General features: G+C 41.4%; 1 protein-coding gene across 4 annotated transcripts in view; it reads right to left on the bottom strand.

Annotated features, from left to right (window-relative positions):
- Positions 1–381: 381 nt before the first annotated feature.
- The window catches only part of pycr3 (pyrroline-5-carboxylate reductase 3), a 31,715-nt gene continuing 5,009 nt past the window's right edge, over positions 382–27,087 (bottom strand). The window contains exons 1-7 of one of the 4 annotated variants that reach the window (XM_062979929.1): positions 26,296–26,482; positions 21,118–21,408; positions 20,796–20,860; positions 18,810–18,989; positions 8,494–8,706; positions 6,762–6,854; positions 382–1,651 (exon numbers count right to left, since the gene is read on the bottom strand). In XM_062979929.1, coding sequence (XP_062835999.1) covers positions 1,469–1,651; positions 6,762–6,854; positions 8,494–8,706; positions 18,810–18,989; positions 20,796–20,860; positions 21,118–21,408; positions 26,296–26,383 — 1,113 coding nt within the window. In that variant the 5' untranslated portion in view covers positions 26,384–26,482 and the 3' untranslated portion in view covers positions 382–1,468. Of the gene's footprint in view, positions 1,652–6,761; positions 6,855–8,493; positions 8,707–18,809; positions 18,990–20,795; positions 20,861–21,117; positions 21,409–26,295; positions 26,498–27,087 lie in introns of those variants that run through there. The other 3 variants (XM_008120909.3, XM_062979930.1, XM_003227659.4) reach the window with 3 other exon arrangements.

Genomic DNA, 27,087 nt, shown 5'->3' on the forward strand with positions numbered 1-27,087 from the left:
GTTAAAAGGCATTGAATGTTTGCCTATATGTGTAATGTGATCCGCCCTGAGTCCCCTTCGGGGTGACAAGGGCGGAATATAAATGCTGTAAATAATAATAAATAAAAGGCCTCAGTATGAGAAGGCCTCACTGTGAGAGAAGCCTCAGTGTGAGAGAGGCCTCAATAGGAGAAAGCATCCGTGTGAGTAGGCCTCAGTGTGAGGAGTCCTAGTGTAAGAAGCTTCAGTGGGAAAAGCCCGGGTTGAAGGCCTCATGAGTGAAGCTCCAGTGTGAAGGCTGCTGTGTGTAAAGCTCTTGTGTAAGTTCGGTGTGAGAGGAGGCTCTGTGAGAGCGAAGCTGTTTATCTGCAAGAGAAAGAAACCCAGCGTGGAAGCAAAGAAGGAAGTATAAAGAACTTTATTTGTGTGATGGAAATCTTGTTTTTGTAAACAGTGCAACCATATTATTTAACTACAAAAAAGCCTTCAAAGGAAGACATAACATTATGTTTTTTTGTTCTTTTTATCACTTTTGGCTACTGGTGCCAAACACATCCATGGCGAGGGTCTTTTGTTAATAAGCCCACTCGCCCAACACATATAATACTTTTTTGCTATCTCCTATCTTTTTCCTCCTTCCTTTGTTCCCCTTTCCTTTGTCATAAAACTATGAACATGAAATAAGATATAAAAACAAAACAAAAGGGAAGCTCAGATGGTGACCAACGCTGACAAATTAGTGTGTTTAATAACAAGCAGTTGGCAGGACAATTAACATAATTATTTTGATTTTCATCAATATGTGATGATGTAATATAACAACCTCCTTTTCAAATCACAGAATTATTAAGATAATATTATTTAACAGCAAACCATAGAACTGCTGGGATTGTCAAATTTTATAACCTCTTGCACAATATCATAGGTTTGGAGGGTCATGGGTTTTTGTTCTAATCTCTGTTGTCATCTTCACTGCAGAATTACTGTTAGTGAATGAATTTAACTATATATGCATTTTATATTTTATAATTCATGGTTTAATAGAGTTTAATTAGAGTTTTAATTAATGCGGTACCGTTTTATTGTTTATGGATTCTGCTACTGTTTTATTGAATGTATTTTGGGCAATATAATTGCAGACAGTTGTAAGCCGTCCTGAGTCCCTCCGGGTGAGAAGGGCGGGGTAAAAGTGATGTAAACAAACAAACAAACAATTCACTCCCTGTGAAATAGACAAAAACCAGGGAGTAAAGGATCCAGCGTCTTGGTATGGGACAGACTTAGAGCTGGAAATTCATCCTACAAAGTCCATACTGAAAGAACTATGGTGTCAGACCACTTGCCCCAGGCTGCATTTCAAAGGAAATTGTACTATTTTTGTCCCTGATGCAATGCATGTAAGCCATGGAAGCAAGATGGGCATGGGCTGACAATGAGGCTGTCCCATGCTCAGGAAGCCAAAAAGGCTTTGCTGTGGCCGCTTGTGGCTTCATCGCTTGCCCATCTCGCGGGCCCGGTTGGTGGCCGCCTCCACGGCGTTCATGACGGTCGCACGGAGACCTCCTTTCTCCAATTCGTGCAAAGCGTGGATCGTGGTGCCTCCAGGTGTACAAACCGCACTTCTCAGAGCCGCCGGATGCTCCCCTGTTTCCAGCATCATTTTGGCCGCTCCCTGGAAGGAGAGAAAAGCCGACAATGTGATACGGCAAGTTAAAAAAGCAAACCACGAACGGCATGCAAGGGATGGCATGCAGCTTGCAAACTAGGCTGAACCTGAACATGAACACACATAGGTTGAAACAGGGGTCCCCAAACTAAGGCCCGGGGGCCGGATGCGGCCCTCCAAGGTCATTTACCTGGCCCCTGCCCTGTTTTATATAATATTTTATATCATTTTTAATAATCTAATATATTGTATATACATATAATATTATTAATATTATAATGTTATACAATATAATACTAATAATGATACCATATAATAATATTAATTATATGTTATATATTACATATAATATTACAGTATAGTGGTATAGTTCAATATAGTAATATATAATGCTAATAATGTGCTATGCTAATACAGTAATATAATATATTGTATGTACATACAGCTGCTCTGAGTCCCCTTCGGGGTGAGAAGGGTGGGATATAAATGTAATAAATAAATGTAGTAAATGAATAAATAAATAAATAATTTTAGGCTCGCCCAAAGTCTGAAATGACTTGAAGGCACACAACAACAATCCTAATTAACTTGACTATCTCATTGGCCAGAAGCAGGCCCACACTTCTGATAGGTTTATGTTGGTTACAGTTGTTTTCATTTTTAAATATTGTATTGTTCTTTCATTGTTGTTCTTTTGCACTACAAATAAGACATGTGCAGTGTGCATAGGAATTTTTTTTCAAATGATAATTTGGCCCCTCCACAGTCTGAAGGATTGTGGATCGCCCTCTGCTTTAAAAGTGTGAGGACCCCTGGGTTGGAATAACTGAGATAGCTCAGATGTTTCCTTAATATTTGCTAATAACTTCTGTGATATTTATTTATTTTATTTATTTACAGTATTTATATTCCGCCCTTCTCACCCTGAAGGGGACTCAGGGCGGATTACAATCTATCTATATATATAAAAGAGTAATGGCCATCACGGCAGCGGACAAAACAACAAAAGTAAACACCCCCCAACCTCGAAAATTGACAGCACAACCCCTCATCCATGCCTCTAGGTTGATACAACAAAAAGAAAAGAAAAATAAAGTCCTAATTAGAGGGAGAGGAATAATTGTTTTTATCCAATTGCTGCCAGTTAGAAGGCTAAGCTCCACTCACTTGGTCTCCTAGCAACCCACTCAGCCCAGGGGACCCTTTACCTTAACTACCACCAATTCCTCAATACTTTATTTCCCATATCCCCATACTTGGCCACAGCAACACGTGGCAGGGCACAGCTAGTGAACATATATATGGCAAACATTCAATGCCAACAGACAAACAACATACATTAGACAGACTCAGAGGCATTTTTAACATTTTTCCAGCTTCACGATTCCGGCCACAGGGGGAGCTGTTGCTCCACCGTCCAGTAGTGGCTGTACTTCCTCATTCCTTTCCTCGTGTTTTGCTGGCAGTTTTATGGTGTTGTAAATTAGTTAAATTAGTCTCCCGCATAAAGCGTCCCTAAATTTCCCTAATTGACAGGTGCAACTGTCTTTCGGGGCTGCATAGGTCAACAGCAAGCCGGGGCTATTAATGGTCGGAGGCTTAACCCAACCCAGGCTTCGAACTCATGACCTCTCGGTCAGTAGTGATTTATTTGCTGATGATAACTGCTTAACAAGTGTACTCAACAAGAATTGCAAGTGTGTATCATCACCACTTTGATTTAAAAACAATACTGTATTGGCCATGTTCCAGAAGCATTCTCTCCTGATGTTTCGCCCACATCTATGGCAGGCATTCTCTGAGGTTGTGAGGTCTGTTGGAAACTAGGCAAGTGGGGTTTATATATCTTTGGAATGATGTCCAGGGTGGGAGAAAGAACTCTTGTCTGTTGGAGGCAAGTGTGAATGGTGCAATTAGGCACCTTGATTAGCATTGAATGACCTTGCAGCTTCAAAGCCTGGCTGCTTCCTGCCTGGGGGAATAATTTGTTGGGAGATCTTAGCTGGCCCTGATTGCTTCTTGTCTGGAATTCTCCTGTTTTCTGAATGTTGTTCTTTATTTACTGTCCTGATTTTAGAGTTTTTTAAAATATTGGCATGCAGATTGTTTATTTTCGTGGTTTCCTCCTTTCCGTTGAAATTGTCCTCATGTTGTGGATTTCAATGGCTTCTCTGTGTGGCCTGGTGGTTGTGAGAGTGGTCCAGCATTTCTGTGTTCCCAAATAATATGCTGTGTCCAGGTTGATTCAGCTCCCAACAAAGGATTTAGTGCTAATCAAGGTGGCCAATTGCAACATTCACACCTGCCTCAAACAGACAAGAGTTCTTTCTCCCACCCTGGACAGATATATAAACCCTACTTGCCTAGTTTCCAACAGACCTCACAACCTCGGAGGATGCCTGCCATAGATGTGGGCGAACCGTCAGGAGAGAATGCTTCTGCAACATGGCCAGACAGCCCAGAAAACTCACAGCAAGCCAGTGATTCCAGCCAGGTAGTTGTCACAATAATAATAATAATAATAATAATAAAACTTTATTTATACCCCGCCACCATCTCCCAATGGGGACTCGGGGCAGCTCACAATGTTACAAAAGTAACAGCGCAAATACTTTAACAATACACACAGTTTAAAACACAAGAAGATGATAAAACAAGTTAAAACAAAGATTTAAACAACAGTAATAATATCAATAGTAATACAGTAGAGTCTCACTTATCCAACGTAAACGGGCCGGCAGAATGTTGGATAAGCGAATATGTTGGATAATAAGGAGAGATTAAGAAAAAGCCTATTAATCATCAAATTAGGTTATGATTTTACAAATTAAGCACCAAAACATCATGTTATACAACAAATTTGACAGAAAAGGTAGTTCAATATGCAGTAATGCTATGTAGTAATTACTGTATTTATGAATTTAGCACCAAAATATCATGATATATTGAAAACATTGACTACAAAAATGCATTGGATAATCCAGAACGTTGGATAAGTGAGACTCTACTGTAATATCAAACAACCACCAATGCAATTCAGTCAACTTCAAAGGTGGGGGGACTATAGCAGCAATAGAAGATAAAATCGTTAGATTAAAATATCCCAGTGAAAATATCCCAATCTCCAAATGGGGCAGGTTGACCCAGCATGAAACTTCAAAGAACAGATTTATTATTATTATTATTATTATTATTGATTTTTATCCTGCTTTTCTCCCATGGGTGGGGTTCAAAGCAGCGTACAAATGTTTTAAAAAGCAGAAGTACATAAAAAATTAGTCAGTTGTTTTGCAAAGTTAAGCAAAGGGTGATGATGGGGCAGCAGGTTAAACCACTGGCCGCAGAAAATCTGCTGACCGAAGGGTTGGCAGTTCGAAGCCATGAGTTGGGGTGAGCTCCAGCTGTTAGCCCTAGCTTCTGCTGATATGCAGACATCAGAGAATGTCTACAGACAACAGGCTCCCCAGCATGGAAAATGGCCGGAGTTGAGCATCGCCTCCAGACGCCGGAGAAAAAAGGCAAAGGCCTTTACCTGTGCATTCTATGTTGTTATTGTTCACTGTGTAAAAGGCATTAAATGTTTCCTTATATGTGTATACTGTAATCCACTCAGAGTCTCTCCAGGAAGATAAAGCGGAATATAAATAAAGTGTATTATTATTATTATTGTTGTTGTTGTTTTGCACCTCACCAAAGTTAGTTGTTGCAGCCTCCAAATGGGACATGACCCAGCATGAAACTTCAAAGAATATATATTTATTTATTTATAGTATTTATATTCCGCACTTCTCACCCCGAAGGGGACTCAGGGCGGATCACATTACACATATAAGGCAAACATTCAATGCCTTTTAACATAGAACAAAGACAAGACAAACACGGGGCTCCGAGTTGGCCTCGAACTCATGACCTCTTGGTCAGAGTGATTTGTTGCAGCTGGTTGCTCAACAGCCTGCGCCACAGCCCGGCCCCAATAGATTAGATTAATGAATTATTTTGCTAAGACTACAAAGCTAAGCAAAGTGTGATGTAGCTGGGAGTAGAAATCTGGTTAGCACAGCAAGGCCAAAAATCTTCTCATAGACGATGGGGGAAAAAGAGGCCAATTAGCTTGCACTGAGATAATGGGTTCCAGTATGTATGCTCACAGCAATGAAATGATTCAATGGGCTAATATTTTATGGAGCCTGCGCACAGAAGGGAAAAGTTTCTCGGGACATTAAAGTTTAAAATGTCAATAAAAACAAAAGCTAGACTGAGGTGGGGTGTGGAGCGCTCATTTTGTGTAAGCTCACCATGCAGTTTATCCAATCAATAAACTTACTATCAATAAACTTACTGATATATTGCATTACTGTTTTATCTGTTTTATATTGTAACTAGCTGTGCCTGGCCACGCGTTGCTGTGGCAAAGTGGTGGAGGTATTGGTTAAAAACTGTTGAGTAATTTTTATTTGACGTTATTTGTATTTTTTAAATTAATTTTATTGTAAGTTATCTTTTTATTTATTATATTTTATTATTTTCTTGTATTATTTTTAGTTATTTTCTGTTATTATAGTATTTTATTGTATTAATTTTTTTAGTGTTTTTTATTATTTTTTATTGGGTTGCTAGGAGACCAAGTTGGAGGAGCCTAGCCTTCTAACTGGCAGCAATTGGATAAAAGCAATTATTCCTCTCCCTCTAATTAGAATTTTATTTTTCTTTTCTTTTTGTTGTATCAACCTAGAGCCGTGGATGATGGGTTGTGTTGTCAAATTTCGAGGTTGGGGGGCCTGTAGTTTTGTTGTTTTGTCTGGTGCCATGATTCCTTCACTCTTTTATATATATAGATTGTATTATGTTGCTTATATTTTGTCCTTATGTTGTTTGGGCCTCTGCCCCATGTAAGCCGCCCCGAGTCCCCACGGGGAGATGGTGGCGGGGTATAAATAAAGTTCTACTACTACTACTATTATTATTATTATTATTATTATTATTATTATTATGGAGATCTCTTGTCTCTAATGACTGTTTGGGACTTGGATATTGGAGATTTACTATTAGCTGGCTATCCAGCAGATGTGAAGTAGGATCTGGGTAGTATCATCCCTACCACTCTTGAGCACCATACCAAGAGAGTCTGGGCAGCAATCTTGTTGGCCAGCGGCCCCGGCATTCCCATCTTCACCGCACCTTCTGCCAGCGCTTCGGCAAACATGTAAACCTGGGATGGGATGAAAAAAGATGCGAGAGAGTGAGTTTTGCTTGTTGGGGATGTTGGTGTCAGGTAGAAATATGCTGTATTAGATAGCAATGTACTGCATGTACATGAAAAATACAATTCTAATGCACATGTGTTCACAGCACAGTCCCTGTATTGTTAAGTAAAATAGAGATATGGTCCTAAAGAGACAGCTGAGTTAATTTTAAGGTTTTTAGCAGGATTGTATGTTTTGTTTTACAATGTCTGTCTTGTTGTATGGTCTTCTATTCAATATTATATATGGTCTTCTATTGGCAATTGAATACTTTGCATATGTTGGAAACCACCCTGAGTCCTAATGGGGAGATATATAAAGTTGTTGTTGTTATTATTATTATTTTATTATGACACAGCAAACAAGCTAGATATGCTGGATTTCGTATCACAAAATCACAAGTCGAACACTTCCCAAGTGTCTAGGACTGTGTGATGTATTTTCGGATGATGCGTGCAGATCCCAGTAGGGTGGCCTTTTGCAGTTGGCAGATTGTGATTTTGTCAATGTCTATTGTTTCCAAATGCCGGCTGAGATCTTTTGGCACGGCACCCAGTGTGCCCATCACCACCAGGACCACCTGCACTGGTTTCTGCCAGAGTCTTTGAAGTTCAATCTTGAGATTATTATTATTATTATTATTATTATTATTATTATTATTATTGGAGTGGCATGTATGTGAACTTCCCCTTTGCTATGTGCTTGCTCTCAGCCATTTTAGATAACTAACTATGATCTCTCTGCATCCATCACCATCTCTTTACCATTTATGTGTTTTAAATGCAATTTTTTATCCTGTATTTTTGTTTTAATTGAAATATTGTATTACTGTTTTATCTTTTTATAGAGTGATTTGTATTATGTTGTTTATGTTTTCTTCTATGTTTTTTGGGCCTCTGCCCCATGTAAGCTGCCCCGAGTCCCTGCGGGGAGATGGTGGCGGGGTATAAATAAAGTATTATTATTATTATTATTATTATTATTATTATTGCCATCCTCATTGTGTGAGTGCCTGGCTATGGTTGTGAGTATCTCTGTATATTGATCTCTGTAAATAGTTGTATGTAGCAATGACTGAAGAATAAATCACCAAAGGAGTCTGGATGAAAGCCAGAGCTCAAGTGTGATTATTCAAGCGGTGAGCTACTACGCAAGGTCAAAAGCTGTGCTACAAAATCTCTGCTAACTCTGACCAAGACTCTGCAGTGTTTTGGATTGGAACTAACTGCTTGCCCTTGAGACAGTCAATTCCATTAAGCAGCTGGAGGAGGCCAAGAGGAAGAATCCACATGTCTACCTAGCAGGGGTGTTGTGTGTATTTTGCTCTCCCTTCTACCTTGCAACAGTTGGATGATCATTTAGAGAAGGGCATGGGCAAACTTCAGCCCTCCAGGTGTTTTAGACTTTGACTCCCACAATTCCTAGCTGATTCTCCAGCTCCTAGACTATTGGACTGGAACTTCTGGGAGTTGAAATCCAAAACATCTTGAAGACCAATGTTTGGGAAGCACTGCAAACACAAACTGAGATGGTTTCCTGCACATCCCTGGCCTCTTCTATTTCCAAGAAGCCAACTCAAAGGTCCAAGAGGGAAAGGGCACTCACGTAGGCCACTCCACTGCCACTCAAACCGGTGTGGATGTCAATGTACGACTCTGGAGCTTCTTCGCAGAGCCCCGAAGGAGAGAGGAGCTTCTTCAGTAGGTCCACCTCCTTCTCCCCGACACAGCTGCCCCGGGACAGAATGATGGCCCCCGACTGGACCACGCAAGGGAGGTTCGGGATGATCCGGATCACCTTGGTCCCGGCAGGGAGACGCTGTGGAGTCACAGAAAGAGAAGTTGTTGACTGCTAGATATGTCCAGTACAAGGTTTCCATTTCCATTTTGTCTTCTGAGCCATCAGCTGGAAGCCCTCCCCCCAGTAACATGCTATGCTAATAATATAGTATTACAGTAGAGTCTCACTTATCCAACATTCGCTTATCCAACGTTCTGGATTATCCAACGCATTTTTGTAGTCAATATTTTCAATACATCATGATATTTTGGTGCTAAATTCGTAAATACAGTAATTACTACGTAGCATTACTGTATATTGAACTACTTTTTCTGTCAAATTTATTGTATAACATGATGTTTTGGTGCTTAATTTGTAAAATCATAATCTAATTTGGTTTTTAATAGGCTTCTCCTTAATCTCTCCTTATTATCCAACATATTCGCTTATCCAACGTTCTGCCGGCCCGTTTATGTTGGATAAGTGAGACTCTACTGTATATCTATATATGTAAGTATGTATATGTGTGTATGTATGTATATATAATATTGTATGCAATATACAATATAATTTATAATAATACCATATATACTCGAGTATAAGCCTACCCGAATATAAGCCGAGGCAGCTAATTTAACCACAAAAAAAACTGGGAAAACATTGACTCCAGTATAAGCCGAGGGTGGTAAATTTAAATGTAATAATAAGATCAGAGTGAAATAATAAATGTATTAATAAAAATAGAGTAAAATAAATGTAATAGTAGCAACAATAATAGAGAAAAATAATAAATGTAATAATACCAATAATAGAGAATAATAATAAATATACCATATATTATCGAGTATAAGCTGACCCAAATATACGCCAACCAGGACCTTCACCCGAGTATAAGCCGAGGGGGGCTCAATTAATGCCTCAATTAATGTAATTTTATTGGTATCTATTTTTATTTCTGAAATTTGCCACATGTGCCCATAGACTGTGTGCAATTATTTTCAAATAGGTTCCAATAGGTTATGGGATTTGCAATAGCTACGAACTGGATTATATGGCAGTGTAGATTTATGTAATCCAGTTCAAAGTAGATAATCCGGATTATATGGCAGTGTAGAAGGGGCCTGAGTTGATCTTGGACTTTTAGACCCAGAAAACCCCAGGATAGAGTCACCATAATTCAGAACCGACTTGAAGGTACACAACAGCAACATATCCCAGTATTGCGCTGAGATGTATAACAAAATAAATTTGTGTAAGAATAATTCAAACAGGTCAAAAAGCATGTTCAACAATATGAAAAGAGTATAAAACACTCTTTGAAGCCATGAAAATGTGCAGAGATGGATGAAATTAATTATGCCGTAACATAAGTTATTGGGTTGAGATCAATGGGGTCTTGATGATGGGAGACTCATAGAATCATAGAATCATAGAATAGTAGAGTTGGAAGAGACCTCAAGGGCCATCTAGTCCAACCCCCCGCTAAGAAGCAGGAAATTGCATTCAAAGCACCCCCGACAGATGGCCATCCAGCCTCTGCTTAAAAGCCTCCAAAGAAGGAGCCTCCACCACGGCCCGGGGGAGAGAGTTCCACTGCCGAACAGCCCTCACAGTGAGGAAGTTCTTCCTGATGTTCAGGTGGAATCTCCTTTCCTGTAGTTTGAAGCCATTGTTCCGTGTCCTAGTCTGCAGGGCAGCAGAAAATAAGCTTGCTCCCTCCTCCCTATGACTTCCCCTCACATATTTGTACATGGCTATCATGTCTCCTCTCAGCCTTCTCTTCTGCAGGCTAAACATGCCCAGCTCTTTAAGCCTCTCCTCATAGGGCTTGTTCTCCAGACCCTTAATCATTTTAGTTGCCCTCCTCTGGACGCTTTCCAGCTTGTCAGCATCTCCCTTCATCTGCGGTGCCCAAAACTGGACACAGTATTCCAGGTGTGGTCTGACCAAGGCAGAATAGAGGGGGAGCATGACTTCCCTGGATCTAGACGTTATTCCCCTATTGATGCAGGCCAAAATCCCATTGGCTTTTTTAGCTGCCGCATCACATTGTAGGCTCATGTTTAACTTGTTGTCCACAAGGACTCCAAGATCTTTTTCGCACACACTGCTGTCAAGCCAGGCGTCCCCCATTCTGTATCTTTGATTTCCATTTTTTCTGCCGAAGTGAAGTATCTTGCATTTGTCCCTGTTGAACTTCATTTTGTTAGTTTCGGCCCATCTCTCTAGTCTGTCAAGATCATTTTGAATTCTGCTCCTGTCTTCTGGAGTGTTAGCTATCCCTCCGAGTTTGGTGTCATCTGCAAACTTGATGATCGTGCCTTCTAACCCTTCGTCTAAGTCGTTAATAAAGATGTTGAACAGAACCGGGCCCAGGACGGAGCCCTGCGGCACTCCACTTGTCACTTCTTTCCATGATGAAGACGACGCATTGGTGAGCACCCTTTGGGTTCGTTCGCTTAGCCAATTACAGATCCACCTAACCGTAGTTTTGTCTAGCCCACATTTTACTAGTTTGTTTGCCAGAAGGTCGTGGGGGACTTTGTCGAAGGCCTTACTGAAATCTAGATATGCTACATCCACGGCATTCCCTGTATCGACCCAACTCGTAACTCTATCGAAAAAAGAGATCAGATTAGTCTGGCATGACTTGTTTTTGGTAAATCCGTGTTGACTATTAGCAATGACCGCATTTGTTTCTAAGTGTTTGCAGACCACTTCCTTAATGATCTTTTCCAGAATCTTGCCTGGTATTGATGTGAGGCTGACCGGACGGTAATTGTTTGGGTAGTTCTTTTTTCCCTTCTTGAAGATAGGGACCACATTCGCCCTCCTCCAATCTGCTGGGACTTCTCCTGTTCTCCAAGAACTCTCGAAGATGATTGCCAGTGGTTCTGAAATAACTTCCGCTAGTTCCTTCAATACTCTTGGATGTAGCTGATCTGGCCCTGGGGACTTGAATTCGTTTAGAGTGGCCAGGTGTTCCTGGACAACTTGTTTCCCTATTTGGGGTTGGATTTCCCCCAATCCTTCGTCCATTCCATGTTGCTGAGGTTGAAGATGGCTTTCTTTTTGTGAGAAGACCGAGGCAAAGAAGGCATTAAGCAGTTCTGCCTTTTCCCTATCCCCTGTCACCATCACCCCATCTACTCCTTGCAGTGGCCCTATCGCCTCCTTTTTCTTCCTTTTTCTACCAACATAAGCAAAAAAACCTTTTTTGTTGTTTTTTATGTCCCTGGCAAGCCTGAGCTCATTTTGCGCTTTAGCCTTGCGAACCTTTTCCCTACAGGAGTTGGCTATACGTTTGAATTCTTCTTTGGTGATTTCTCCCCTTTTCCACTTCTTGTGCATGTCACTTTTGAGCTTTAGCTCAGTTAGAAGTTCTTTGGACATCCATTCTGGCTTCTTTGCACTTGTCTTATTTTTCTTCTTTGTTGGCACTGTTTGCATTTGCGCCTTGAGTATTTCACTTTTGAAAAACTCCCATCCATCCTTAACTCCCTTGTTTTTTAATATCGGCGTCCATGGAATGCCGCTCAGTAATTCCTTCATTTTTTGGAAGTCAGCTCTCTTAAAGTCCAGAATGCGTGTTTGACTTGTCTTAGTTTCAGCATTCCTTTGTATTGCAAACTGCAGGAGCACATGGTCACTTGCCCCTAAGGATCCAACCACTTCAACTGTCAAGGACAGAACGCCACAAGATTCAAAGTAACAGAGTTTATTAGATTACAGAACTCAAAAATGCCCGTAAAAACACAAGGGCCAGGCAGTTTTTGCCTTTAGGAGCAAAAAGGGACAAAAGTAAATGTTCAAAAGATAAACCGGATTAAACCGGAGTTTAATCCGGGTAAAAACAAACTGCTTGCTTCAGCCTAGGTATTAACAGAACGAAAGCCAAGGAACAAAAGATACAAAGAATGCAACTAATTGGCAGCAGATTCCTCTCTGCTGCCAGCACTGTGCTTAGAGTAACTTGCGTCGCTCCCACACACACACAGTAGACAGGATCTCCAACACGAGCAATTCAGCCAAGGATTGTAGAAGTAGAGTAGACCAGTTCCGTTCCGTAAATCAAAGCCAGAAGCAGACGTTTGTAGTTTTTCCAAGTCCAAGAAGGGGGGAAGACAAGCCGTGGTCAGTTCAGTCCGGGTTCTCAAAGCAGGAGATGGCGTCCGTCAGAAAGACGACGGAAGGTCAAGCTAATAAGAGTAAGCACAGGTTTGCACAAACAAATGCCCACACAATCCCTCCCGCCGTCTGACCCTGGATTTCAATCAACTTACGTCACAGCACAGGAAAGCACACAAGTCTTCAGGGAAGCGTCCCACACACACACGGATCCCAAGCGTTTGCCCAGATTACCTTGCCCGACGCAATTTGCAATTGCTCCCAAGCCCCATTTTATGCCAGTTACAAATCTTCATCACTGTCAGCTGTCCTCCTTAACCCGGGCGTTTCCTCATCACTTTCCTCGTCAGAGCTGGAACACCTCTGACTACGCCCAACAGCATCTCCAGCTGTGGATCCCGTCCCATCCCTCCAGCTAAGCCATGGGTCTAATCCTGAAGGTCCCCATTCATCTTCTGTCCCATCATGGCCAGTGGCACCCAATTCCTCCCTTACCCGAGTCCAATCCATCTCATCCTCCTCTGAGCTAACCAGCCCCTCCTCCATTCTCTCCGTAAACCCTTCGAAAGACTCTTCGTCAGATGGTGCTGCAAATATGTCTCGCAGTCTTTTTCTCTCTCGCTCCTCGAGAGTATCTGACTCTCGAGGAGTCTTACGCCCACGTCTGTCAGTAACAGAGCCATGAGGCTCAATCATAACACTATCCCCTCTCACAAAGGCCTCCTCCCCCGATGGCGGAGAAGTGGCAGTGATACCCTCCGCTATAGCACCACGACGACTAGAGGTATCAAGTTTCAACAGCGAACGATGAAAGACTGGATGGACCTTTAAACTAGACGGTAAACGCAAACGAAACGCAACGGAAGAAATCTTTTTAACGATAGGAAAGGGACCCAAATACCGAGGCGCAAACTTTCCCCCAGCCTGTTTAATATGTTTGGAAGATAACCACACCAAATCCCCTTCTTCCAACTCCTCCCCTGCCTGCCTGTGGCGGTCAGCCTGAGTCTTCTGCGTTGCCTTAGCTTCCAGCAGTAAGCGACGGGCAACATCATGCAATGCAGCCATTTCCGTAGAGCGGTACACAGGGTCCGAAGAGACCACATTGGTCGACGGCGCCACACCTCCCCGTGGGTGAAAACCATAAGTTAGCTCAAACGGCGTATGCTGACTAGATGTGTGCACCGCATTGTTGTAAGCAAATTCCGCCACCGGTAGCCACTTCACCCAAGCCGTGGGTTGATCTAAACAAAAACAACGCAGATATTGCTCTAAGAGCCCATTAACCCGTTCCGACTGTCCATCCGTTTGCGGATGAAAGGCTGAAGAAACGTTTAACTTAGTCCCCAAGCACTCATGGAAATGTTTCCAAAAGCGTGACACAAATTGCGGAGCCCTATCTGAAATAATCACCTCGGGTGCTCCGTGCAAACGATAGATGTGCTTAGTAAATAGTAAGGCCAACGTAGGGGCCGCCGGAATGGTTGAACAAGGAATAAAATGAGCCAGTTTACTAAATAAATCCACCACCACCCAAATACAAGTATAACCCCCAGACTTAGGCAAATCTGAAATGAAATCCATGGAAATGATTTGCCATGGCCTGTCCGGAACAGGTAAAGACGACAACAACCCTCTAGGGCGCCCAACAGGCGTCTTACTCTGCTGGCAAACGGCGCAGCTGTCACAAAAGCGCAGAATGTCTTGCCGCATCTTTGGCCACCAATAGCTCCTGGTAATGAGCTGCACGGTCTTGAATCTGCCAAAGTGCCCAGCCATGGGTTCGTCATGGTGGGCTCTAATCACCTCCAACCTGAGGGCCCCCACTGGTACGTAGACCTGCCCCCTGCGTACCAATACTCCGTCTTGATCTTGTAGATGCGGCAGTATGGTACGATTACCTGCTGAGAGCAGCATCAGTTGCTCCTGTGTCCACACATCATCCCTCTGAGCCTCAAGGATCTGGTCATGTAACCCGAGCTCATTATCTACAACACACAGAGAGGCAGTAGGCAAGATGGTCTGACATACAACCTGCTCATTGGTCTTAAACTCCGGCTTGCGGGATAAAGCATCGGCCCGCAAGTTTGCCTTCCCCTCTACGAACTGCACCTTGAAGTTAAACCTGGAGAAAAACAAAGCCCATCGGATTTGACGCTGGTTTAACTTCTTTGCTGTTTGCAAGTGCTCTAAATTCTTGTGATCAGATCTGACCACGATCTGGTGCCGTGCCCCTTCAAGCCAGTGCCGCCACACCTCAAACGCCACCTTAATCGCCAACAACTCCTTCTCCCATATGGTATAGTTCTGCTCGAAGGGTGTTAGTTGCCGCGAGTAAAATCCACAGGGACGCAAGGTCCCTGAGGAATCTTTCTGAGACAATACAGCCCCCAACGCGTAGCTAGAAGCGTCCGCTTCTACCACGAACGGTTTGTCAACATCAGGATGGGTTAGTATGTTGTCTGATTGAAAACTAGACTTAAGTTGTAGAAACGCCTCGTGAGCTTCCCGCCCCCACACAAATGGCTGTTTCTTGCGCAGAAGCTGCGTCAAAGGTACCGTGAGCTTTGCAAAATTCGGAATAAACTCCCGGTAGTAATTAGCAAAACCTAAGAACCTTTGTACATCCTTCTTAGTTTTCAGCTCCTGCCATGAGTTGACGGCGTCAACCTTATGTGGGTCCATTTTAAGTTCCCTACCTGACACTACATGACCTAGGAACTCCACTTCAGGCACATGAAAGACGCATTTGGAAGCCTTGGCGAAAAGCCCATTAGCCCGCAGTCGGTGCAGAACCTGCTTGACATGTTGACGATGTTCTTTCTCGTCCTTAGAAAAAATCAAGATATCATCCAAATAAATCACTAAAAATTGGTCAATTAGGTCCCTGAACACATCGTTCATGAACCTCTGGAAGACCGCAGGAGCATTACAAAGCCCAAAAGGCATGACTCGGAACTCGTGGCATCCGAAACACGTGTTAAATGCCGTCTTCCATTCATCCCCTTCCCGTATACGGATTAAGTTATAGGCCCCCCGCAGGTCAAGCTTGGTAAAGACCTTAGCCCCTTGCACCCTTGATAACAGTTCCGAGATTAAAGGGAGCGGGTACCTATCCCGAATGGTGTATTTGTTTAGGATCCGATAGTCGCAGACCAGCCTAAGTTCCCCAGTCTTTTTGGCTACAAAGAATACTGGTGCCGCAGTTGGAGAACTAGATGGGCGAATAAACCCCTTGGCTAAATTGTCATCTAAAAACTCCCGCAAAGCTTGCCTTTCCGGTACAGTCAAGGCATACAGCCTCCCTGCTGGCAGTTTCGCACCTTCTGCCAACTTGATGGCGCAATCATATGGCCTGTGCGGTGGTAATTTGTCCGCTTCTCTTTTACAAAATACATCAGAGAACTCCCCATACTCAGCAGGCACTCCCTCCATATCAGCATGAGTAACGTTTAGAGTGCAACAATCCTGCCTCTTTAAGATCACTTTACGTGTTGCCCAATCCACTTGTGGGTTTACTACAGCTAGCCAATCCATCCCCAGGATCACATCATATCTAGGCAAGCTCGTAATATCCCACACAAACGTTCCCGTTACTCCCTGCACCTCCCACGTTACTGCTGAGGTTTCCTGGTTAACCACCCCAGTCTCCAGCAGTCTCCCATCTGCTCCCTCCACCCACACGTCGCATGCCTTGCGCACTCTAGGAATGCCATGCTTCTTAGCAAACTCAATATCTACATAGGAGACCGTAGCTCCTGAGTCCAGCAGTGCCAGAGTAGAAACAAGTTCCCTTCCCCCAACAGATAATGTAATGGGTACGAAAACATGCTTCCTCCCCTCAGTTGACTGCTTGAGGAGCCCTAGTGCGTTGGACTCACGTCGCACTAGGGCTGGCCTTTTCCCGAAAGCTGGGAAGGTTTCACATTACAATTTTTGGCAAAATGCCCAGCATTCCCACAGTACAAACACAAGCCCAGCTGCCTCCTACGGCTCTTTTCCTCTGTAGACAGTTTTTTAAAGACCCCAAGCTCCATGGGCTCTTCCCCCATCACCACAGGTGCCCTGGTTACATGCATAGGTGGCGCACACATTGCTTTTGAGTGTTTACGAGCCTCGAACCTTGCGTCTAAACGCAACACCTTAGCTACTAAGGCGTCCCAGCTTTCAGCCGGCTCCAAGCGTGCTAATTCATCCTGGAGCATATCACTTAACCCGGCAGTAAATAAAAGCATGAATGCATTTTCCCCCCAATCCAGCTGGTGGCGATACAGGTTAAACTTATTTAAGTAATCCAAAACAGTCCCCTTTCCCTGTTTCAACCGATACAGAGCCCACCCAGCATTCTCCGTGCGGAGAGGATCCCCAAAAGTATCAGTTAACAACCTTTTGAAATTATTCAAATTGTCCTTGACTGGGTCATTTCCCAAAATTAAATTAGTGGCCCATTGTCCTGCGGGACCGGTCAACAAACTCAAAATAAAAGCCACCTTGCTAGTGTCAGTAGGAAAAGCATGAGCACTGAGCTGAGAAAAATAAAGCTCCACTTGTGCCAAAAAGGTTGGCAACTTGCACCTGGTTCCGTCAAAGCGTTCAGGAGTCAAAACATGTCCTTTCACAGCAAAAGCTGTTTGGCTTAAGGCCGTTTGCAATTGGTCTACTTTGGCTCTTAACTCATCCATCGTCTTCCTGACGGGTTTATTGCTGCAATAAACTTTTTATGGGCGTCGGGCAATCTGTCAAGGACAGAACGCCACAAGATTCAAAGTAACAGAGTTTATTAGATTACAGAACTCAAAAATGCCCGTAAAAACACAAGGGCCAGGCAGTTTTTGCCTTTAGGAGCAAAAAGGGACAAAAGTAAATGTTCAAAAGATAAACCGGATTAAACCGGAGTTTAATCCGGGTAAAAACAAACTGCTTGCTTCAGCCTAGGTATTAACAGAACGAAAGCCAAGGAACAAAAGATACAAAGAATGCAACTAATTGGCAGCAGATTCCTCTCTGCTGCCAGCACTGTGCTTAGAGTAACTTGCGTCGCTCCCACACACACACAGTAGACAGGATCTCCAACACGAGCAATTCAGCCAAGGATTGTAGAAGTAGAGTAGACCAGTTCCGTTCCGTAAATCAAAGCCAGAAGCAGACGTTTGTAGTTTTTCCAAGTCCAAGAAGGGGGGAAGACAAGCCGTGGTCAGTTCAGTCCGGGTTCTCAAAGCAGGAGATGGCGTCCGTCAGAAAGACGACGGAAGGTCAAGCTAATAAGAGTAAGCACAGGTTTGCACAAACAAATGCCCACACAATCCCTCCCGCCGTCTGACCCTGGATTTCAATCAACTTACGTCACAGCACAGGAAAGCACACAAGTCTTCAGGGAAGCGTCCCACACACACACGGATCCCAAGCGTTTGCCCAGATTACCTTGCCCGACGCAATTTGCAATTGCTCCCAAGCCCCATTTTATGCCAGTTACAAATCTTCATCACTGTCAGCTGTCCTCCTTAACCCGGGCGTTTCCTCATCACTTTCCTCGTCAGAGCTGGAACACCTCTGACTACGCCCAACAGCATCTCCAGCTGTGGATCCCGTCCCATCCCTCCAGCTAAGCCATGGGTCTAATCCTGAAGGTCCCCATTCATCTTCTGTCCCATCATGGCCAGTGGCACCCAATTCCTCCCTTACCCGAGTCCAATCCATCTCATCCTCCTCTGAGCTAACCAGCCCCTCCTCCATTCTCTCCGTAAACCCTTCGAAAGACTCTTCGTCAGATGGTGCTGCAAATATGTCTCGCAGTCTTTTTCTCTCTCGCTCCTCGAGAGTATCTGACTCTCGAGGAGTCTTACGCCCACGTCTGTCAGTAACAGAGCCATGAGGCTCAATCATAACATCAACTGTATTGATCAGGTCTTCCACATTTTGTTAAGATTAGATCAAGAGTTGCTGATCCCCTTGTTGCCTCTTCTACCTTCTGGACCATAAAATTATCTGCAAGGCAAGTGAGGAATTTGCCTCACCTCTTCTAGGGTCTCGAGCGTAACGCCGGCAGCCATGGAAATGAAGACATGCTCGGGAGTGACCGCCGGGGCAATTTCGTGCAGGACGGTTGGGAGGATGTGAGGCTTGGTGGCCAGGAAGACGAAGGAGCAGTTCTGCAGCACCTCCAGGTTGGAGTGGGTGGTCCTGCAGGAAAGGGTCTTTGGAGGCCCAAGAAAGAGCAAAGGAACATGGTGAAACTCACCAGCATTGCTTCCACAATTCCTTCCCAAGGAGCAAGACCAATGTCTTCTGATGCTCAGAGGACTACTATTCAAGGCAGGAGTGTGCAACACCAGAAGTTATTGGGTGCACTGCCCTTCCAAAACATAAATAGGTGTATATTCTATACCAATGATGGGCAACCTTTTGCACTTGGTGTGTCAAAATTCACCAAAAAAACCTAGCATGACTTGGGTGGTGTGTCACTTCGAGAGAAAAAACCATAATTTCACAATATATATCGTTTAAATAACAAAAATAAAGCCCGGGCTGTGGCACAGGTGGGAGAGCAAGCCAGCTGCAATTAACTGCAATAAATCACTCTGACCAGGTCATGAGTTCGAGGCCCGCTCTGAGCTATATTTGTTTGTCTTTGTCCTATGTTAAACGGCATTGAATGTTTGCCTATATGTGTAATGTGATCCGCCCTGAATCCCCTTTGGGGTGAGAAGGGCGGAATATAAATGCTGTAAATAAATAAAAAAATAAAAAAATATAGAATTGTAATATATAACTGTATTTAATAAACCAAAAACTATTTACTACCATTATTTACATGTACAACAATCTATGGTACCTCTTGCAGTTTCCACGCTGATTTCTCTCTATTGGAGTTTCAATGTAGACATGAATAATGAATAATATAATAGTAATAATATAATAATAATATACTACAATAGAATAATATAATGTATGTATGTATCTATGTGTGTGTGTATGTATGTGTGTGTGTGTATGTATGTATGTATATGTATGTGTGCGTGTGCGTGTGCGTGTATGTGTGTGTGTGTGTGTGTATGTATGTATATATATATATATATATATATATATATATATATATATATATATATATAATGTGCATAATTCCTATGGAGTAAACAACAAAACCACTGGACCAAATCACACCAAATTTGGCCACAAAAGACAATAGTCATCCAATCAATCTGCATGCGGCAGCGTGTCAGCAAAAATGGCTAGGCGTGTCAGTGTTGACACGCGTGTCATAGATTGGCCATCACTGTTCTATATACTATATCGCTCCAGGTCATTGAGTATGTTTTAAATCGTTGATGCTATACGTTATATTTTGATGTATTTATTGTTGTGATTGGATTTGTTTTTACTGCTGTATTTTATTACACTGCTGGGCTTGGTCGCCATGCGAGCTGCCCAGAGTTATTTTTCAAAGAAGCTTTTGGTTTTTTAATCTCTGAATATAAGCTGAGGGAGGCTTTTTCAGTCTTAAAAAAGAGCTGAAAACTAGGCTTATACTCGAGTATATACAGTAAAAGGTTTTTAAAGGGAGTGTATATCTTTTGGGCAACTTCAACTGCAAAGAAGCAACCATCTTCTCTTAACCAAATATATTTTTGTAGTGGCACATCTTTATCCTTGGTGGTTTAAAGACATCGTTCTTCAGTTTAACAGCTGAGTTACCTGTGTGCCATTACATGAATGCTTGTGAATATCACTTGTTCTAATAAGGTGGTTTCTACATATGAATCTCTACATGGAGATTCACATCTGCCAAAAGGATATGTGCCCAGAGATTGAGTACAGTTATTTTCCAATAGGTTATGCAATAAACACTTTATGCAGAATGTGCAAGAAAGTGGGAGGATATAAGAGTATATAGGAAACCTGGCTTGGCAGATGTTGGAGTACAACTCCCATCATTCCCATCCCCAACAAGAACCTGGGCGGCAGCTTTTGAATCAAGCTCTCACTACTTTGTCCTCACTTACCTGAAACTTCTCCAGATTCCTATTGGATGGAGCGCTGGCAAAGATATTCACGGCCTTGACATCTCCTGAAAGAAAGAAAGAAAAACTCAGTGAAGACAAAGTAAATCATACATTTTCCAAATCAAACTAACCTAAATCACCATATTTCCATTATCAGCATTCCCTCCTAAACTCCCATTAAATATAATTTCTGCTCTACAACAATTTTTAAAAGTCCAAGTAAATGTCAAAGCTGACCATTGGCAGCGCCACCAAATCTAGAATATTTTACCATCAGCATACCATGGGTATAGGTTCCTTCCCCAACATATGGGACAATTACCATCTGGTCTCCAATACTTCGTTTTTGGATATTGTGCCGTTGATCGAGCGTATGATGTGGACCCCATTCCAGGACTTCTTAGGTGAGAAGCCGCATCTTGGCTGGTCTGACTCTGGCTTTCAACATGATTTTGGGATCGAAACAGCCTCAGTTGACCTCCTGGATGATGTGCACCCAACTGCTCTGCTTGGCTCCTCAGAAGCTTTCGGTGTGAGAAACCATGGTAGCGTCCGAAGTTGTCCTTCGGGGACTTGGCTTCAGAGGAGGATGGTAAGGTGGACCGAGTCCTTCCTGGAGGGTAGATTCCAGAAGGTAGTACAGAAGGGTGTCCTGCAACTATGTTTATTGCCCACATGCTACTCAACATCTACATGGCACCTCTGCAAGATATTGCCGAAATCACATGCGTCAAGACCCGCGGGCCAGATCTGGCCTGCCATGTCATTTTATAGAGCCCTCTAGACCAGGCATGTTCCAACTTGGGCCCTCCGGGTGTTTTGGACTTCAACTCTCACAATTCCTAACAGCCGGTAGGCTGTTAGGAATTGTGAGAGTTGAAGTCCAAAACACCTGGAGGGCACAAGTTGGCCCTTGTCTGCTCTGGATGGACTCCAATAGTGTATTCCTCACCGTTAGACATCATAACTAGAACAGATGGGAGTTGTGATACAATGACCTCTGGAAGCCTACAATTTGTCCTGTTTAATCAGAAGTGTGGGGTTTGAACTCTGATACAAGGCTTGTGGATAAGTGGAGAGCATATATATCTGTGGAATAATGTCCAGGGTGGGAGAAAGAACTCATTTCTGTTTGAAACAAGTGTGTATTTTGCAATTAACAAGCTTGAATAACATTGAGTAGCCATGAAGCTGCACAGTGATTCTGGCCATGAAAGCCTTCAACAACACATTATGTAAAAAAAAATTATAGTTGGCCTTCTGTAACCATGGATTTTCTGTATATGGTTTTAAATGGTCCTTTGAAGGCAACCATAAGGCTGTGGTGACCCTCCATGAAAATAAGTTTGTTACCTCTGATCTAGAACACAGAATAGACGATCATTAGCTCCAGCCAATGCAATTCTAGGCTGCATCAATAGGAGTATGATGTCTAGATCGACTAAATCTCAACATGTGGAATTATGTTTGATTTCGCATTTCAACCGTAAGTTGATCGGCAATTTTGTGGAACCCAAGTGGAAAGGCACCACATGCACAACGATTATTGACATTCATATTATTGATTTTATTTCTACCCTGCAAAGCAAAACCTACACAGTTCCTATTGTGAATTGTGCAGCCTTCTCTGAAAACTGAAACTCTTGTATTAAAAGGGTACAAAATGTACAAGAAGAATGTTGTGCAAAATCAGCAATGTCGTACCACAAAACCACATGGCGATTTTGGTGCAAAACTTATGGCTTTTTCCATTAATCTCTGTTGCGTTATAGAGGTTGATGTTATTTTTCTGCTGCTCTGTAAATATCCTTTTTTTTACGCCAGAAAATCCAAAATCAAGGTAAAAAATTGTGCACCATTACACAAAATGTTTTCTTGCCCCAATTGGCAGATCAAATTGGCTATAAGGGGCAATTTCGGGGTTTCGTGTCACGAGGGTTTTTTTTTTTTGGTTTTTTTTTTACATTTTTTGGTGGACTTCTGTTAGCAAAAGCCATCATATGGGCATTCACTTATGGCAATTCAAGGAAAGAAAGAAAAATCCTATTATTACAGCCTCTGGCAAGAAAAAGAGACCCACCAACAACAGTTTAGTATATTTCCATGAAGAGCAGGAAGTTTCCACAAAGTCATAAAACTTCTAGTTATATCCTCAAGCAAAACACTCCTCCGTAAAGCATACTCAATGCAGAGCACAGAGAAAGCCAATTTTATGAGGAAGCAGCTCTATTTGTTTCAAGAGGTTTCCTCTGAAGCAAATGTGCTATGTAATAATAATAATATAATAAACAACTTTTATTTATACCCCGCCACTATCTCTCATAGGGACTCAGGCGGCTTACAAATAGCACACATCATGCCACACCACATATAAAATACAGGATATCAACATTAAAAATACAATAACATATTTAAAGCCAGACATAAAATTGACAAAAATAAAATATAGCAATAGTCATTTTAAAAAAAATCCATGCAATCAATTTAGCCTTCCCTAGCTAAAGAATAGTCTGGCTCTTTAGGCATTTTAACCACGGTATGTTTAATCTGTTTTTAATTGATACTTATGTTTTAATTGTATTTTTATGATGTAAATGTGACTGATTGGGCTTGTCCCCATGTAAGCCACTCCAAGTGCCTTCGGTGGCAGCATACAAAAATAAAATTATTATTATTAATTACTATTAAAGGCCTGTTGAAAAAACCAAGTTTTTAGTTCTTTCCGAAAGTGTTGTAGTGTGCGGGATTGCCCAAATTCCTTGGTGAGGAATTTAGACAAATGTATTTGACAAAGATTGCTGAATTACTATTTTAAGATTTTTTCGTCTTTAGAAATTCCACAATAATAATAATAATAATAATAATAATAATAATAATAATAGTAATAATAATAATACTCTGCTTTCCTCTCTTAACTAAGACCTGGTGGGACACCTTAGTAATTAGAAACAAATATTTACAGAGGAAAAAATATATATTTCATTTTAGAATCAGAAACTTGCCCTCTGTAAAAATATGAAGTTTTTGAGGTTTTTCTCCCACCAATAAACTTTCTTTTTTGCTGATTGAAAATTGTGTCACAGCCTTGGAAAGTTTTTTTTTGCAGGTTGAATATTGTGTCATGGCAATGGAAAGTTTTTTTCCCCAAGGATCCGAGGCAGACCAGCTTAATACTTTCCCTAACAGGTATTTCCACAGATAATGGGATTTTTCCACAGACAATTGGTTTTTGCAAATTTTCCTCGTTTCTTTTGAGTCTTATTTTACTTGCACCAGTATACCATAATAATGTACTCTGAAATATGTGAAAGAGCTCATTGTTTTAATTCCCACTACACAATCACTACCCTTTTTAGTAATATAGCTGCATACAGTCAAATAACTGGATTTGTAGTTGAGTGAAACACCAGGAAGCCAGGAATGGTTTGCATTTCGAACAAAGAACACTTCTTTTCATCTGCAAATTAAATAGAGTTCGTGGTCCAAAAATGGTGGTCGAACTTTCATTCTAAAATAGTCCCTGAAAAAGTCCTTAATAAGAGTAGTTGCAGAATAAAACACACTGGGCTTTTAAACTATTAAAGTTATTTTCAACATCTTGAGATATGATTCCAGCTTCTTCTTTTTTGGAGCACTTTTTATAATGCCAGTTCCTTGAGACCTGAAATGTTTTGCATTTTGGAATATTTGTATATATGTGATTACTAAATACTTCGGAGACAGAAGCCAAGTCTAAGCATAAAATGCACTGATATTTCAAATACATCTTATACATAATTATCTCTGGAATGAGAAAAAGTCGTTTTATTAGATCGGCTTTAATAAAAATATGGGGAAAATATAAAAATAGAGTACGTATATACAAATACTCCACTATGGATTTCCCCATTAGAAGCAGGACATAGAAGGGAACTGGGACAAGAAAAACGGCTTATTTATAGGGATATATTGAAAAAATATATTGAAAAAACAGGATGGAAATACCATATTAAAAACACTAGAAGAAATTAATCAGATTGACAAGAATATCTCATGGTTTCAATATAGACAAATAAGAGAATATTACAATAAAGCAAGATAATAGGATTTTCAGAAAAGGATATTTTTTTGGGATAACATAATGAAGACAGATAAAAAGCTAATAACGAAAATATATAAAAATTATTAGAATGGACCACAGAAACAGAACAAGTCAAGGGCTGCATGATCAATTGGGCAGCGAAGACTGGACATACAATTAAATTAGAAGAATAGAAAAAATATGGCACCAAAAATTAAAATTCACTTATCCCTATGATTTGAACGAAAACTGATATCAAAGGATGTACCAATGGTATATAATACCACCACAGAAATTAGCAAAATGTTATTCAGATGTTCAAAATAGGTGTTGGAAATGTGAAGAGCATGTAGGATCTTTGTTCCGTATGTTGTGGATTTGTAAAATTGCCCAAAATTATTGGAAAGAAATTCAAGAAAAAATCTAGAGGATATTAGATTAAAAAGTACAACTGAAACCGGAATACTTTTTACTGGATATTACAGACATGGAAATGGACAAAAATAAAGATAGACTATTTAATTATTTAGTGATGGACATCGAAAATAATTGATATAATGATATGGATAAACTAACCCAACTAATAAATAAACACTCAGATGGGAAAAAAACAACAGATTGGACACCATTAAGAGACTACTGTGTATGATACCAGAAAATATAAAATTGATAATAGAACCAAACTGATGCTAAACAGAAAAATTGTTACCTAATGGAAATGATTGAAGAGATAGTAATATTAAGAAACAAGACAATTAACACCATGGTGGAGATTATTGGAAGTCAAATCTATATCTTTTTTTAATCACCCTTCTTTCCTTCCCCAGACCCTTTGTAAATTCAGATTTTGAAAAATATCCATTTTCGTTTTTCTATTTTTTTCTTTTGTACACTTGCAATAGGAATACCTTACCCTACTCCCACTCCCCCTCATGTCCCACTTTTTATATATTATAAATATTACAATTCTACATTATTAATTAATAAAAATTATTTAAAACATTTTGTGGATTAAAAAGTTTGTGTGCATGAAACCATCAGAAAAAGGTGTCACCATTTCAGCCATCCATTAGGCGGTTTTGGAATACTTTGGATTTTGCAAAAAGGAATACACAATGTGAAGTAAGTAGCAACTACAGTACAGGAATATAGGAAGCTTTCTAAAACAACCCCATGGAGTTTCAGAGGATGGTGCTTTACCAAACTATAGCTCCCAGGGCCCGATAGCATTGAGCCATGGCAATTAAAGGAATGTCAAATTGCATTAATTCTCCAGTTTATTTTTTGTAGATTTTAAATTGTATTGAAATGCTACTTTGAGCTTCCTTGTGGAGAAAAAGCGGGGTATAAACAAACGTAATAATAATAATAATATAAAAATTCTCAAAAGCAAGCTCAATGGAGGCAACACCATCAAAGCCATAAACACCTAGGCCATACCTGTCATAAGATATACTGCTGGCATGATAAACTGGACACAGGTGGAACTGGACAATTTGGACAGAAAAACAAGAAAACTCATGACCATTCATCATTCCCTGCACCCTCGCAGTGATGTTGACCGGCTATATCTGCCTAGAAGATCAGGGGGCAGAGGACTCTTAAAAGTAAAACAAGCAGTCAAAGAAGAAGAACATGCCCTGGCAGAAGATGTCAAGCAAAGTGAAGAACCTGCTGTGATTGAAGTCAAAAATCAGAAACTCCTCAAAGCACAGCAGACAAAAAACCAGTACAAGAAAACCACACTACAAACTAGAGCTGACAGTTGGCACAACAAAACATTGCATGGAAAGTTCCTTGACAAAATTGAAGGAAAAGCTGATAAGGAGAAGACCTGGCTCTGGCTCACGAATGGGACCCTGAAGAAGGAGACAGAAGGCCTGATCCTTGCAGCCCAGGAGCAAGCCATCAGAACAAAGGCAATTAAGGCCAAGATCGAAAAATCAGCTGATGACCCAAAATGCAGACTGTGCAAGGAAACCAATGAAACCATCAATCATGTCCTCAGCTGCTGTAAGAAAATTGCACAGACAGACTACAAACAGAGGCACAACTATGTGGTCCAAATGATTCATTGGAACTTATGCCTCAAGTACCACCTCCCAGCAGCAAAGAACTGGTGGGATCACAAACCTGCAAAAGTATTGGAAAACGAGCACGCAAAGATACTTTGGGACTTCCAAATCCAGACTGACAAAGTTCTGGAACACAACACACCAGACATCACAGTTG

The sequence above is a fragment of the Anolis carolinensis genome, chromosome 4 (assembly GCF_035594765.1).
Source record: "Anolis carolinensis isolate JA03-04 chromosome 4, rAnoCar3.1.pri, whole genome shotgun sequence".
Classification (NCBI taxonomy): Eukaryota; Metazoa; Chordata; class Lepidosauria; order Squamata; family Dactyloidae; genus Anolis; species Anolis carolinensis.